This window comes from Macrotis lagotis, chromosome 5 (genome assembly GCF_037893015.1).
Source record: "Macrotis lagotis isolate mMagLag1 chromosome 5, bilby.v1.9.chrom.fasta, whole genome shotgun sequence".
NCBI lineage: Eukaryota > Metazoa > Chordata > Mammalia > Peramelemorphia > Peramelidae > Macrotis > Macrotis lagotis.
This window is the reverse complement of record NC_133662.1, coordinates 156132009-156145087: the sequence shown is the minus strand read 5'-3', so window position 1 is coordinate 156145087 and position 13079 is coordinate 156132009. Positions and strand designations below refer to the sequence as shown.

Genomic DNA, 13079 nt, shown 5'->3' with positions numbered 1-13079 from the left:
TTTAGTGTTTAGCAAGAAAAAAAATTCAGAGTTTAAGCCAAATAACAATTTCAGCCTTGAATTTTAAACTAGCCTAGAAGTCTACAGAAATTTGTAATACCTAGAAAATACTTTCAAAAGTCATCTTTTTATATTGGCCTTGAAAGATAATATTTGACATAAATAAAATAATGCACACACAGAAGAGTTACTCATTGTACTTAATTTGGTCTAACATTCTTCACCTGACATCAGAATATGCAGAACTGAGAACAGAGTCACAGTGTGTTCTTTAAGCAATAATGAAAGTCCCCTCTGTTAGGATCCTAAAGACTTGAGTTCTAATCCTGCTTCATACACTTCCTAGGTATGTGACGTTGGGTAAATCACAACTTCTGTCTGCTTCAGATTCCTTTTTTTCCTTGTTTGTTTGTTTTTTAGTAAGGCAATGGGGTTTTACCCAAGGTCATACAACTAGGTAATTATTAATTAAGAGTCTGAAGCCAGATTTGAATGCAGGTTCTCATGACTCCAAGGCTTTGCCCACCCAGCTGCCCCAATTCAGATTCCTTATTCATAAAATGTGCATAATGATAGCAGCACTTACCTCCCAGGGTTGTTGTGGAGATAAAATGAGACAACAATGATAAAATCCTTTGCAAATCTTAAAGTGCCATATAAATATTAGCTGCCATTAATTATTACTATTATCATCATGTAAATGTGGCTTCCAGGGATACAATAATGTTTGCAGAGAAATGTGGCTTGTATCTACTGCTCATTCTTTGTAATGGAGCTGAAGTTGGAGAGAAAAGACATTCAAGTTAACAAAGAAGTTATAAAATTTGAAGTTGCATATTCATTCCCATTATTACTTGGTACTTTCTAAGCTCCAATAAAAGTTGTTTCTTTTTTAATTCATTGTCAATCAGAAATCAATGAATCAAGCAACCATTTTCAAATGTGTGGTACAATGCTGTCTATTATGGTGTATACAAAGAATGGTAAGGCATTCCTAACAACAAGGGAGATATGTTATGCATATAAAAAAGGAAAGTGATGACAGTGTACAATACATAAGTGTGGGGTATATATGTGTGCCTCATACAGACAATAAATTTTGTAAGAGTCCAGAATAGGTAAAAATTTCCTGTACATTGGTAAAGGAAAAAGTCACTGACATCTAGGGTAGTCAAAGAAGGCTTCATGGAAAAGGTAGAACTTGTGTTGGACCTCAAAGGATGGATGGAAAGAAGGGAAAGAGGGGAAAGAAAGCATGATAGAGAAAGTCATTCCAGTCAAAAAATTGGCCTGTAAGAAAGAAGGGTTCAGAGGCAGGACTGCTTCAGGCAAGTTTTGGGGTCACATGCAGAAGTTGAAGGGATGAAGGCACTTTGCTAAGTAAAAAAAGAACAAGTTGAAATCCTGCAAAAATCCTCTATTTGTACTAATTTAACAGTTACTTTGCAGGTTTCCTATGACCTTTTTGAATTTTCAGTGGGAGGCCTTTCAAATTTGGAGCCCATCTAGCCAGATGCTCCCAATAAATTTCTGCCCTCTAACACATTTTTTGAGTTTTATTTTTGAATTTTCTCAGGTATTTCAGAGCATCTTGAGAGGGAGATTTCTTAGTAAAAGAAAAATAAAGCACAAGACTCAGTCCTTTAATTATGTTTTCATTGGTGTTCTTTTAGCCAAAGTTCATAAGGGTGAGAGGATAGAGTGACCCAAGCTCCTCGTGGAATCAAATACATGTACCCAGACCTGGACAGTTTCCATAAGTCATGTTATATTCCAAGAGGATAACTTCATCTCTCTATTTCTACAAAACCCATGATCATCCAGACATTTGACACTCCTTTCTTCTTTAAAAAGGCAGATGTACAAAAACTACAGCTGTCTTCAGTAATTACTAAATGTCAAAATAATTTTGAAAAGACTAAATATGCATCTAAATTAAGGTTAGTTTGATCTTCAATTGCACTTAAGAAACAAAGACACATTGAGTGTGCTCAGTGGTGGGGCCCAATTCTTTTCTTTCTCCTTTAGAAATTATATGGGGAATGGATAATCCATGCTGTGATTTTCAGAACATCTATGTCATGGCTGTTTACAGCACTATAATAAAAATAATAATAATAACAGCCTACTCAACTGTAGTGTCTTTCATTGTAGATCTCAAAGCACTCATCAACATTAATTAGTTCTCTCAATAAGCAGAGACATTGTATCATTGTTGAGTGCTTCCTGATACAGCAGTGTTAATTGTGTACAATCTTTTCTGAGTTTAAATATTTATGGGTATTTATCTTTAAAATGTTTATTTGCTCCCCTGATGGTGCTTTAAAATTATGGTCAGCAGAAGTGGTGGGGCTTAGGGTTCTATTTTTGCATGAAGAACTGAGTTCAGTCACAAGGCAGGAGACTTCTTGTCAGAAAACAATTCCAATGCAGCTCCTGCACTGGCTCTCTGAAATACCTCTTCTGTGGGCCAGCTTTCTGGTACCTTCCTAGCTAGGTCTTTCCCGTTAAGACTCCCATATTGACTGCAGCACCCCACACAATTCTCTACAACTTGTACTACTCTATCATCACTGTTTGTTTTTTGTGTAAACAGTGAAGGGGGACAGGACAACATGATGTACTTGCTAGTTACTTGAACAAATTCCTGGATAACTGTCTATCAGTCTTGAGAGGGAAAGAAAGAACACATTTGTAGGAGTTAATTTTTGAATTTTTGTGACAATCCTTAAATACTTGCTTGATTTTGCATCCCTCTCAACAGCAGCATATGAAAGTTGATTTTTTAAAAAAAAATTAAAAGATCCCTTTTATATGTATTTTATTTCATTGTTTTCTCATGTGCTATTTCACCAGCTTTTCTGAGCAAAGAAATAAGGCGGCCAGAGCAGTTATTATTATTATTATTCCTATTTATAGATGAAGAAACTGGGTCTCAGAAAGGGTAAATGATTTTGGCCATTCCTATGACTAGTAAGCACCAGTCAGGTCTTCAACTCAGGTCTCCCACTCCTAAGTCAGATATCCTTTGTTTGGATAGTTTTTATGTTGTCATTTACTCCCTTAGTTGGGTTATAATAGGATCAAGAAATTATCTCTCTTTTTGCAAACAAAGGGGATCCAGTTTTTAGCAACTTTGTATTTAATCTAAATGTTGTTTCATTGTCCTGTTGTTTCCATATTCTTTATTAAGACTATAGAATTCAGAGCTGGAATTGATCTTTTACTTCAGCCTCTTCCTTATACAGATGAGAAAATCAAGGCCCAAAGAAGAAAAATTATTTTCCCAAGTATCAAGAAGCAAAGAATTGGAACCCAAGTCCTTTGATACCAAATCTAGAGTTCTTTCTACTATGGCAGTTTGCTTACTGCTTCAGTTCTAAAAAGTTCCAGCTTTGTAAATTCAAGACTGGTTTCATGATGCTTCCTAAGATGGTGTCATAATGATACATGAATTATTACAGTTTTGTGGTCCAAAATTCTAGATTGGTAACAAACAATATTGAGCCCACACACACAATGTCTGGTTCTGCATCTGAGAAGAAAATCAGTGTTCTCCTGGAGGCATATGAACTTTCTTAGCCAACAAAGGGATCCTTCAAATGTGGTCAGTGGCAATGGACCTTTATCAGCTCCCTTTATACTGCTAGGTGTAAAGATTAGACATTCTACAATAGACAAAGGCATTAAGGAAAAGATTTACACTCTGACTTGGTATCAATAGAGGTGAGTGTCCTCAAAAGATTCACTAGTGACCTCTAGGATGGCAGCAGAGTTAGTCTGTCCAAAGGACCAAGCAAGGTGAGAGCTGTGTTCCTCAATTTATTTATCAAGGTTGTCTGAAGGCCAATTCTGAAAGTAGACACAGACTCTAGATCTGAAGGCTGGAAATTTGGTTAATGAGCTGCCTGCTAGAAAAGACTCAACCTCAGAAAAATGTAAAACTGGAACCAATACAGATTGTGATCAACTCTTCAGACTGATGGTATGACTACAGTTTAGAGAAGCAGAAAAGGAGCCAAGTGGTTAAGTAGTTAGAATGCTCTACCCTATGATGTAATTCCATTGTTCTCTGATAATCCCCCCCCACCCCAAAAGTAGCACTAGTTCTAAATAGTAATATAGCAGACAAGGGATTCAAGAATGTCCTCACTTCACCAGGTCATATACTTTGTTCACTTGTAAACAGTTCTACATCACTGCTTCATATTTGAAGACAACACTATGGATGAGGACTGCACCTTGACAGAGCAGAAATGATTAATTGTGCCACAGTTCTTTCCTCAGTAAGAACACGGGAAGATTGTTCTTTGATTTGGGACTGCAGCACACTCATTGCAACTCTGTGTCTATGGTTCAAGATTGACTTGAAATCTTTTCTAAGAAAGAACAGCTGATTCTCAAATGATATTTCACAAATGATGCTTTCAAGAAGTCTATATTTTACTACAGAATCTCTCCTCCAGAGTATTCTTAATATTTCTTCTGACCTCCGTATTTGTAGTCCAGTTCAGAATTAACAAGAAACAACATGCTTATCTCTAAAACCACAGATTTGGTACTCCTTAGGAAAAAAAAACCCACTATCCAAATCATAGTCGTAACATTTCATTCCTGGTTGAGTCAATGGTGTTACCTTATAACTATATTATGGCAGTTTTAGAATGACATCATAAAAAAAAAAACTGTGATTCAAAATTCATAGGATTTTTCTAAAAGAAAGAAACAAGGGAGGTCACAACTAATACAACGCTTTAGTACAATTAGTACTACTCTTTCATTTTATGGATAGGGAAAATGAGGTCCAACAAGTTTAAACAGACTACTAAAGGTCACATAGCTAGTTAATGATAGAGCCAGAACCCATCTCCTGATTTCTCATCCAAAGTCCTTTTCCTCTATACATTGACATATCCTGGATGCTAAGGAGAGCATAGAAACATACCAATTAGTACATTTTGTTTTAGAAAGGCTTGGTAAAAGTCATTCTGGCACAATAATATATATATAATTGTTATTATGTACTATTCTTCATAAAATACAACAAAGTGGGGAAGGGAATTTTATTTTGGTTGTAGCATTTATGACTCTTCTTTCCCCTATAATTTTTGTGATACACTGCCCTTTTCACCAGAAGCATCTTGTGACAGTTTCCAAAAATGGCTATGACCAAACTGTAGGCTTCCAAATAAATTTAATACAACAACAGACAACTTTCAACCTCAGAAACTGAAGCAATGAGATGATACTAAGTTCTCTGCAGTCAATTTCCCTCATTCAGATGTTGATAATGCATTAAAAATCATCAAATTGAAAGTCTGGGAAGGCATTACAATATTTAAGGTATCATGAAGGATGAGACTGAAAAGTGAAAACTTCAATGGTTATAAGTTTCTCCATCAAAAAAGACCAAAGAAGAACTTAAATAACAGGAACTGGAAAGGAAAAGAGTACCATTAACAAAGAAAAGCAAGAAAATTTTCCTTCAACATTTAAAGAAAAAAAATAGAAATTTTTCCAAAGTTGCTATTAGTTTTGAGAAATTATCCAATATAATTCTGCTTCCAAATTCCTCTGGGTGAGGGTAGAGGAGGGTGGAGAAATAGAGAGAAAGAAGATGAACTAGAAAGACATGACCTAGTATTCAATCTGAAAGGTAGGAGGAGTCACTTCAATGTAAAAAAAATTAATTTTATCTCACAGAGGCTGAACTGATTAGCATTTTATTAAATGTGGTTTCATTACAAAACAAATAGCAGCAGCATCAAGTTAGTATATATAGCAGGTCAATTTACTTAATAAACCTAATACTAATTAAATTTGATTAAAAGGGATTCATTCTTCCTTAATGATCATCCAGTTTTTAGCAAGCATTTCACAATAACCCATGAAGGAGAAATAGAAATTCAAGAACTAGAAAATATATTTATTAATAGATTTTTAAAAAATATATAATCTATTTTACGCTACTCACCATTCCATGGTTTAGCCAAGCAGGAATAAAATTATCAAGTAACTTCGGGTAAACCATCTCTCTATCATAGATGTAGATGCTCCAAAACACAGTCACGACAAACTAGGAGAGGGTCAAAAAATAAACAACAAAATGAGTTCAAGCCCCAGTTCAGTCTTCCAATAAACATCTAATTAAGAGACGTATATACAATACTGTATTAGGCACCAGGGAAACAAGGATAGGATCCTTGTCTTCATGGAGTTTTCTTTCTAAGGAGATATCAGATACAAAGTAACATACATATACACTAAGATACAAAATAACATACAATGTTATAAAGCAACAACATACTTTAGAAAGCTACAGAATGAAATGGTATGTGAAATACAAGAGGAAAAGTTCAATGCAAACTATGGTACAAAGGAAGGTTTCAAAAAACATGTTGCTAGGTGGCTAGGTGGCACAATGGATAAAGCACCGGCCCTGGAGTCAGGAGTACCTGGGTTCAAATCTGGTCTCAGACACTTAATAATTACCTAGCTGTGTGGCCTTGGGCAAGCCACTTAACCCCATTTGCCTTGCAAAAAAAAAACAACAAACCTAAAAAAAAAAGGTGTTGCTTATCCTGTACTTAAAGGATTGAAAATTGGCTAATGCAGGAGTTTGATTTGCTTTAACTATATTTATTTGCAAATGAGTTTTGTTTTTCTTCCTTTCTCAAAGAGTGAGGAATGGGATGTGAGAGGAAGATAACTTGGAGCTAAAAATAAAAGGGAATTAAAAAAATGAAAGTGTAGACAAAGAAGAAAGTACATTGAGCAAAGAGTGGTTTAATTTAGCTAGAGTTTAACATATATATGTCAATAGTAGAATGAGATAATACTGAAAAGTATGGGAAGCACTGGAGTGTGAAAGGATTTCAATATCAGACATAAAGCTTAAAGTCTAAATGATGGGCAATAGAAGTCACTGAAAATTTTTGAACACAGGGATGACATAATTATACCGTCAGGTTAAAGAGATTATCTTGTCAATGGATGAATTAAAAAAGAGAATCAGGAAACAGGTAAGATTTCTTAGGATATTATTGTATTAGAATATTGTAATAGTAAATAAATGTAATAGTATATATACAATAAGTAATGAGGACTTATATGAAGATGAAGTAGCAACAATGACAAAGGAAGGCACAAGAACTTGACAGCTGATTAAATCTGAGTCATCAGGGAGAGGGAAGAATAAAACAATGTATCAAGTTTTAAAACATAAGAGATTAAGTAAATGGTGATGGCATTTTCTGGTTCTCATAGATTGGAGAGGTTCTAATATGGTGAAAGAGTGAATTGGAAATAAGAATATTTAGGGGGAAAATAATAAAGGTGAGAACTGGAAGAGGAAGAAGAGTTAGTAAAGAAGATAGAAGGAACCGTTAAAGAAACAAGAGGAAAAGAAAGAAAATTCTCTGAACCCAAGGGCAGAAAAGGACAGTCTAAGATTTCTGACCAGGATAATTGCTTGAAAGGAGGAAGGCAACCCACTCAAGTAAAAAGTTAAAATTTTCATCAGACTGAATATCATACATAGAAAAAATACATCGTGAGAAAACAAAGTCACTTTTTCTATCCCAGAACTACAGGGTAGTCTCCCAAGCAGAACAAAAGAATAACTAGTATAAATAAATGCTATTTATTATCATTATAGTATTCTTTTTTTTTTTTTTTTTTGCAAAGCAAGTGTGGTTAAGTGGCTTGCCTAAGGCCACACAGCTAGGTAATTATTAAGAGTCTGAGACCGGATTTGAACCTAGGTACTCCTGACTTCAGGGCTGGTGCTTTATCCACTGCGCCACCTAGCCGCCCCTATAGTATTCTTTTAAAGGCATTCTTTCTCCTATAGGCTTATGCCCACTTTTCATGGTTGCAAGGCCTTATTCTTTGTCTTATAGAATTTCTCATTTAGTTGAAGGTACCAACTCTTGCATGATTCTAGTTGTAACTCTTTAGTATTTAAGTTCCTTCTTTATGGCTCTTTGCAATATTTTCTTTTGATGTGAAAAACTCTAGAGTTTGACTATTTTTGACTAGATTTTCTATACTGCTAACATTGACTTATTTCTGTTCTCAACTAATCATTTTCATTCAGTTTATTTCTTACAAAGATTTTCATTTTACTTTTTATCTCTTGCTTCATTTGTTCTTGGTGACAGGCACTAACTACACCCTGATGCACTTTTAGGTGGAGATGGCTGTTCCAATTGCTTTTGAACTGAATAACTTTGGCCCTTTCATTGACCCTCACTTCCCAGGGTTAGACCCCTTTGGATCTTTGAGATTCAGAGCACTAAATTCCCAGGATATGAGTACTTAGGGACCTAGAAACTAAAGAAAAAAGATCGGAGGGATAGATAACACACTGGTACAAATATTCAAAATCATCTAGATGGTCAAAATATAGGCTCAAATCAAATAAAATGAAATTTATTAGGGTTAAATGTAAAGTCTTACATTGGAATTTTTTTTAAAAGTCTCATGTATCTTAAAAATAACATGAAAGAAGATATAATTAGACCAAAGTTTTAAATTTAGGATCCACTGAAATTGAAGGACAGATTTCAGGGGATACACTACCTTGGATGGGGAAAAAAATTACATCTTTTTTTCCAATAACTTTTAACTGGAATTGATTATATTCTTCCCTTACTTAAAATTATCATAGAAGTGGTGACCAAAGGACAGATTTTCAAGTAGAAGAAAGGGAAAAATGTTTAGACATCAGTTTACCTGAAAGAGATCTGGAGATTGGTACTCTATATGCATCAATATCTTATAGCGGCAGCCAAAAGAGCTATTGTAATTCAAGACTGCATAAAGAAAAAAGAAAAAAAACTGAAGAAGTTATAGTCTAATTCTATTTTGTCCTGGTCAAACCAAATCTGGAGTTCAATTCAAGGGACCACATTTTAAGAAGTGCATTGATAAATTAGAGAATGAAAGATTGTTCAGAAGAGCGCAATCAGGACAGTAAAAGGTCTCCAATTAATGTGAAATAAGGATCAATAGAAAGATGGGATAAAATACTGGCCCAAATCAAATAAAATGAAATTTAATAGGAATAAATATAATCTATAGAAAATGTTTGGCTTGTAGAAGACCCAGAGGGAACATAATAACTATCTTCAAGAATTTCAAAGACTGGCTCCTGGAAGAGAGATTTGTGCTATTCTTGATCCTAAAGAGCTGAATTAGGAACAATGAGGGGAAGTTGCAAAGAAATTAATGTGGAACTTGGTATAAGGAAGAACTTCTTAATAATTTAAACTAAACGTAAAATAGATTACCCAGGAAGAAGTGGTTTCCTTCTCACAAGTGGTCTTCAAATAAAAGCTATTTCTTGTAGAGGAGATTATCCTTTGGATATAGATTGAATTGAATGACGTTTGAGATCCTTTTTAACTGTGAAAAGTAATTGGGTTGGGTTAGATGAAGACTTGGTAAACCAAGCCTCTCTGTTTTTGTATAGCCAGAGTTAAACATGGTTTTTATATTTTAAAATATAAAGAAACTATACCATGCTTAGTTCTGTGGTCATAAAGAAACAGGGAGAAAGCAGCAAGTCTGCTGGTGTAGTTTAATTAGAATTCAAGAATAGGGAAACTTTTCTGCTAAGGGGTCATTTGGATATTTATAATATTCATTCACAGATTATACAAAATTATCAAGTTAAAAATTAGCCTGCTATATTTGGTCAAATGTTTAATTAACTCACACATAAAAAAGCTCTTAAATTTGTTGAATTTTGAGTCCTGCCTACATTTGTTTTGGGAGTGCCAGGCAAAATGATTTTTCGTGGGCCTTATATGGCTCTGCCCTTAGGTTAGATGATCTCTAAGGCCCCTTCCAATTCCATGTCTATCATCCTATGATTTGATAGGTGGTAAGCTTTGAGAAGAATTTCAGTAGTGTAAGTAGAGCAAGGGATGGAAGTAAGAATGGGAGCTGAGGATATGGAGGCCCACCTTTTAGAGAGATTCCCAGACTAGAAGAAAAAATAAGAATGAGACTAATGGAGTTCAGTCAACATGAAAAGGGAAGGGCAAGATAAACAAAGAAGCCAGACTGTGACTGAAAAGATTATCTTCATTCCATCAGATGTTAAGTAAATGCATCAAAGACAGGATGCAGCTGCTGGTTTTTCCTCTTTCCCTCTTTTCTCACCTGTGCTCACTGCAGATCTGCTTTGGTGAGAAAATCTAGTGACTGTTTGAGGGAAAAGATGACAATTGTTGCAATCAACTCAATTCCAATGCCAACTCTGCTGGATTTCTCCCTCTCACATGAAGTTTAAAAGTTTTAAGGTCAGTTTGTTCTAATGCCATTTTCCACTCACAAAAATTAGCCAATGGACAAAAAACTAAAGCAAATGTCACTTTTTCTTGAATTTTCATATGGATTGAATTAATTTTCCCATTCCCATGTTATTCCATTTGACCACTAACAGCAATTAAATTGCAGCTTATAAAATTTCAGAAAATTGCATTGATATAATGTATATTAATTTCTATGAATAGGAATATTATTCACTTAAAGGAGTATAGGATATAAAGGGCTGGATAGACATCTAATATTCTTCTGACTTTTATTCATAAGTTAAGCCTGGCTCGAAAAGCTTATGTTGTTCCTAACCTACATGAGAACCCAGGGACAGAAGAGCATTCAAATTGCTATCTTAACTTTCCTCTAAGCTATAAGTGAGATTAAATTTGAAAAATTGTTGAGTTCTTTCCTTATTTTTCTATCCAGTATTTATTACGAAGAAACTCTCTATGTAAATATACAGGTATGTCCTCTAAATACTAAGTGATATTTCTTTTTTATTATATATAGATCTTTTTAAAAGTACATATAAACTAAGCTTTATGCTTGTCAAAAATTATTAATATTTAGAGATTTTGCATAGAGTCCAGGTCAAGAAATATCTTAAAGGCTAGATAACACGTTTCCATATTAGTTTCCATATTAGTAATGCTGTAAAAGAAGAAATTGTTACAAAGGGAAAAATCATGAATAAAATAGTGTAATTCAACCTGCAATCAGCCTCCATCAATTCTTTCTCTGAATATGAATAGCATTTTACATCATGAGTCTTTGGAATTGACTTGGATCATTGTATTACTGAGAAGAGTTAAGTCAACCATAGTTGATAATTACACAATGCTGTTGTTACTATGTACAATGTTCTTCTGATTCTGTTTACTTCACTTTGCATCAGTTCATGTAAGCCTTTCCAGCTTTTTCTGAAATCACCTTGCTAGTCATTTCTTATAACACAATAGTATTTTATTACATTCTTATACAACTCATTTAGCCATTCCCCAATTGGACATTCTCTCAATTTCTAATTCTTTGCCACCACAAAAAGAACTGCTATAATTTTTTTTATATGTGGGGTCCTGTTCCCTTTTTATGATCTCTTTAGGATTTCTGTGAATATTTTTGTACAGATGGATTCTTTCCCTCTTTCTTTGATATCTTTGGAGTTTATATATATTTATATGGAGCCTACTCCATACTAGGGTCTGCTTTACTATCATGAACTCATCTGATCCTCACAACATTCATGGGACATGGGTGCTATTATTTCTGCCAATTTACAGATGAGAAACTGAAGCAGAGATGAAATGCCTTGTCCAGAGTTTCAAGGTTATAAGTATCTGAGGTGGGATTTGAACTCAGGTCTTTCTGACTCTAAGCCCAAAGCTCTAGACACTGCATCTCCTAGCTGTATCCAACTTGACAAAATAAGAAACAAAATTCATTTGAAGGCACAGAAGGTATAGTAAATCAATGGGAATTATGAAAGAGTAAGACTGAAAGGGAAATAGCATTTTCAGACCTGAAACTATTTTATAAAGCTGGAATAATCAAAACTATTAGAACAGGTTTAAAAAAAATTGCAAAGTATTGCGCCACCTAGCTGCCTACTGACAAACTACCTTCCAAAATGCCTAGATCAATTCACAGTGAACAGTACATTATTTTTTTGCCTACTTTTCACAAATATAAAGTAGATGATGAACCACCATTTTTCTTCTCATGAGATCCCATCATTAGATCACAAATGCTTTGTTTCACGATTCTTTTTACAAAGAGTGATCTAGAAGCTATGGCACTTTGACTATGGGTTAAGAGTCAGAACCAAATGGTTTTCTCCCAATTATGTCATGACTCACATTAGGTTGGGTCATTCATTTAATTTCTTCTCCTTAACAAAGGAGGATTTTTATTAACAGATATTGATTGTCAACATAAAAGTCATGCTCATTCTAACCTATTTATAATCAAACTTCAGTTACATGCATTGTAGGTTAACTAACATTGCAGTTTCCCTGGGTCAAGATGCTAATAACTGACCAGCGTACACTACTTTTTCAGCATGCTTTCATTGTCATTTTTTATTGTCAACATGATTTTAAGTCAACTTTATCCCACTGCCAAAAGGCATTTGCTCAACACTTATAAACACATTAATATTATTTTAAGGAAATTAATCAGGAAAGTCATTTCTATGAAAAATGCTATTCTAAATAGTCCTGGAATTTATCTTTGGATCATCCATGCATTTACTTTTTCTGAATATTGTAGATGATTGAGAATTCATGGTAAATGCATTTATAAAGAACATTTTTGTCAAAATGTAATCCCCTAAAATTAATCCTTAGCTTCACACAGGCACAGAAATTATCTTCACACCCACCTCCATTCTATTGGTAAAGAAGTGATTATTTTTCCTGTTCCTTTTTCACTCTTTAGCTATGTCTAGTTTCAAGAGTAGATTACAAATGTAATTACAACATAAGGTCATTAATAGTAATCCTAATAATTCAAGAATATGATTGCTTAGAGAACAGACTAAACATTATCTTTGTACTATATGAAGGTGAGAGGTCTCCAAGAAAATTAAGGCAATGCTGCATTTTCACAAGTATGAGTCAATTCATTTCAAATCTGCAGTGCATAATTCAATTCAATTGAAAGTCTTAAAAGATGCAAAGCTCTGTTTAGAAAGCTGGAAATACAAAGGTGATAAAGGACTCATCCCTGATTCTTAGTGTGCTCATAACCTG

General features: G+C 34.3%; 1 protein-coding gene across 8 annotated transcripts in view; it reads right to left on the bottom strand.

Annotated features, from left to right (window-relative positions):
• The window catches only part of AIG1 (androgen induced 1), a 344302-nt gene that overhangs the window by 205533 nt on the left and 125690 nt on the right, over positions 1-13079 (bottom strand). For all 8 annotated transcript variants that reach the window (XM_074187735.1, XM_074187737.1, XM_074187739.1 and 5 more), the window contains exon 3: positions 5975-6076. In XM_074187735.1, the coding sequence (XP_074043836.1) occupies positions 5975-6076 (102 nt within the window). The remainder of the gene's footprint in view (positions 1-5974; positions 6077-13079) is intronic.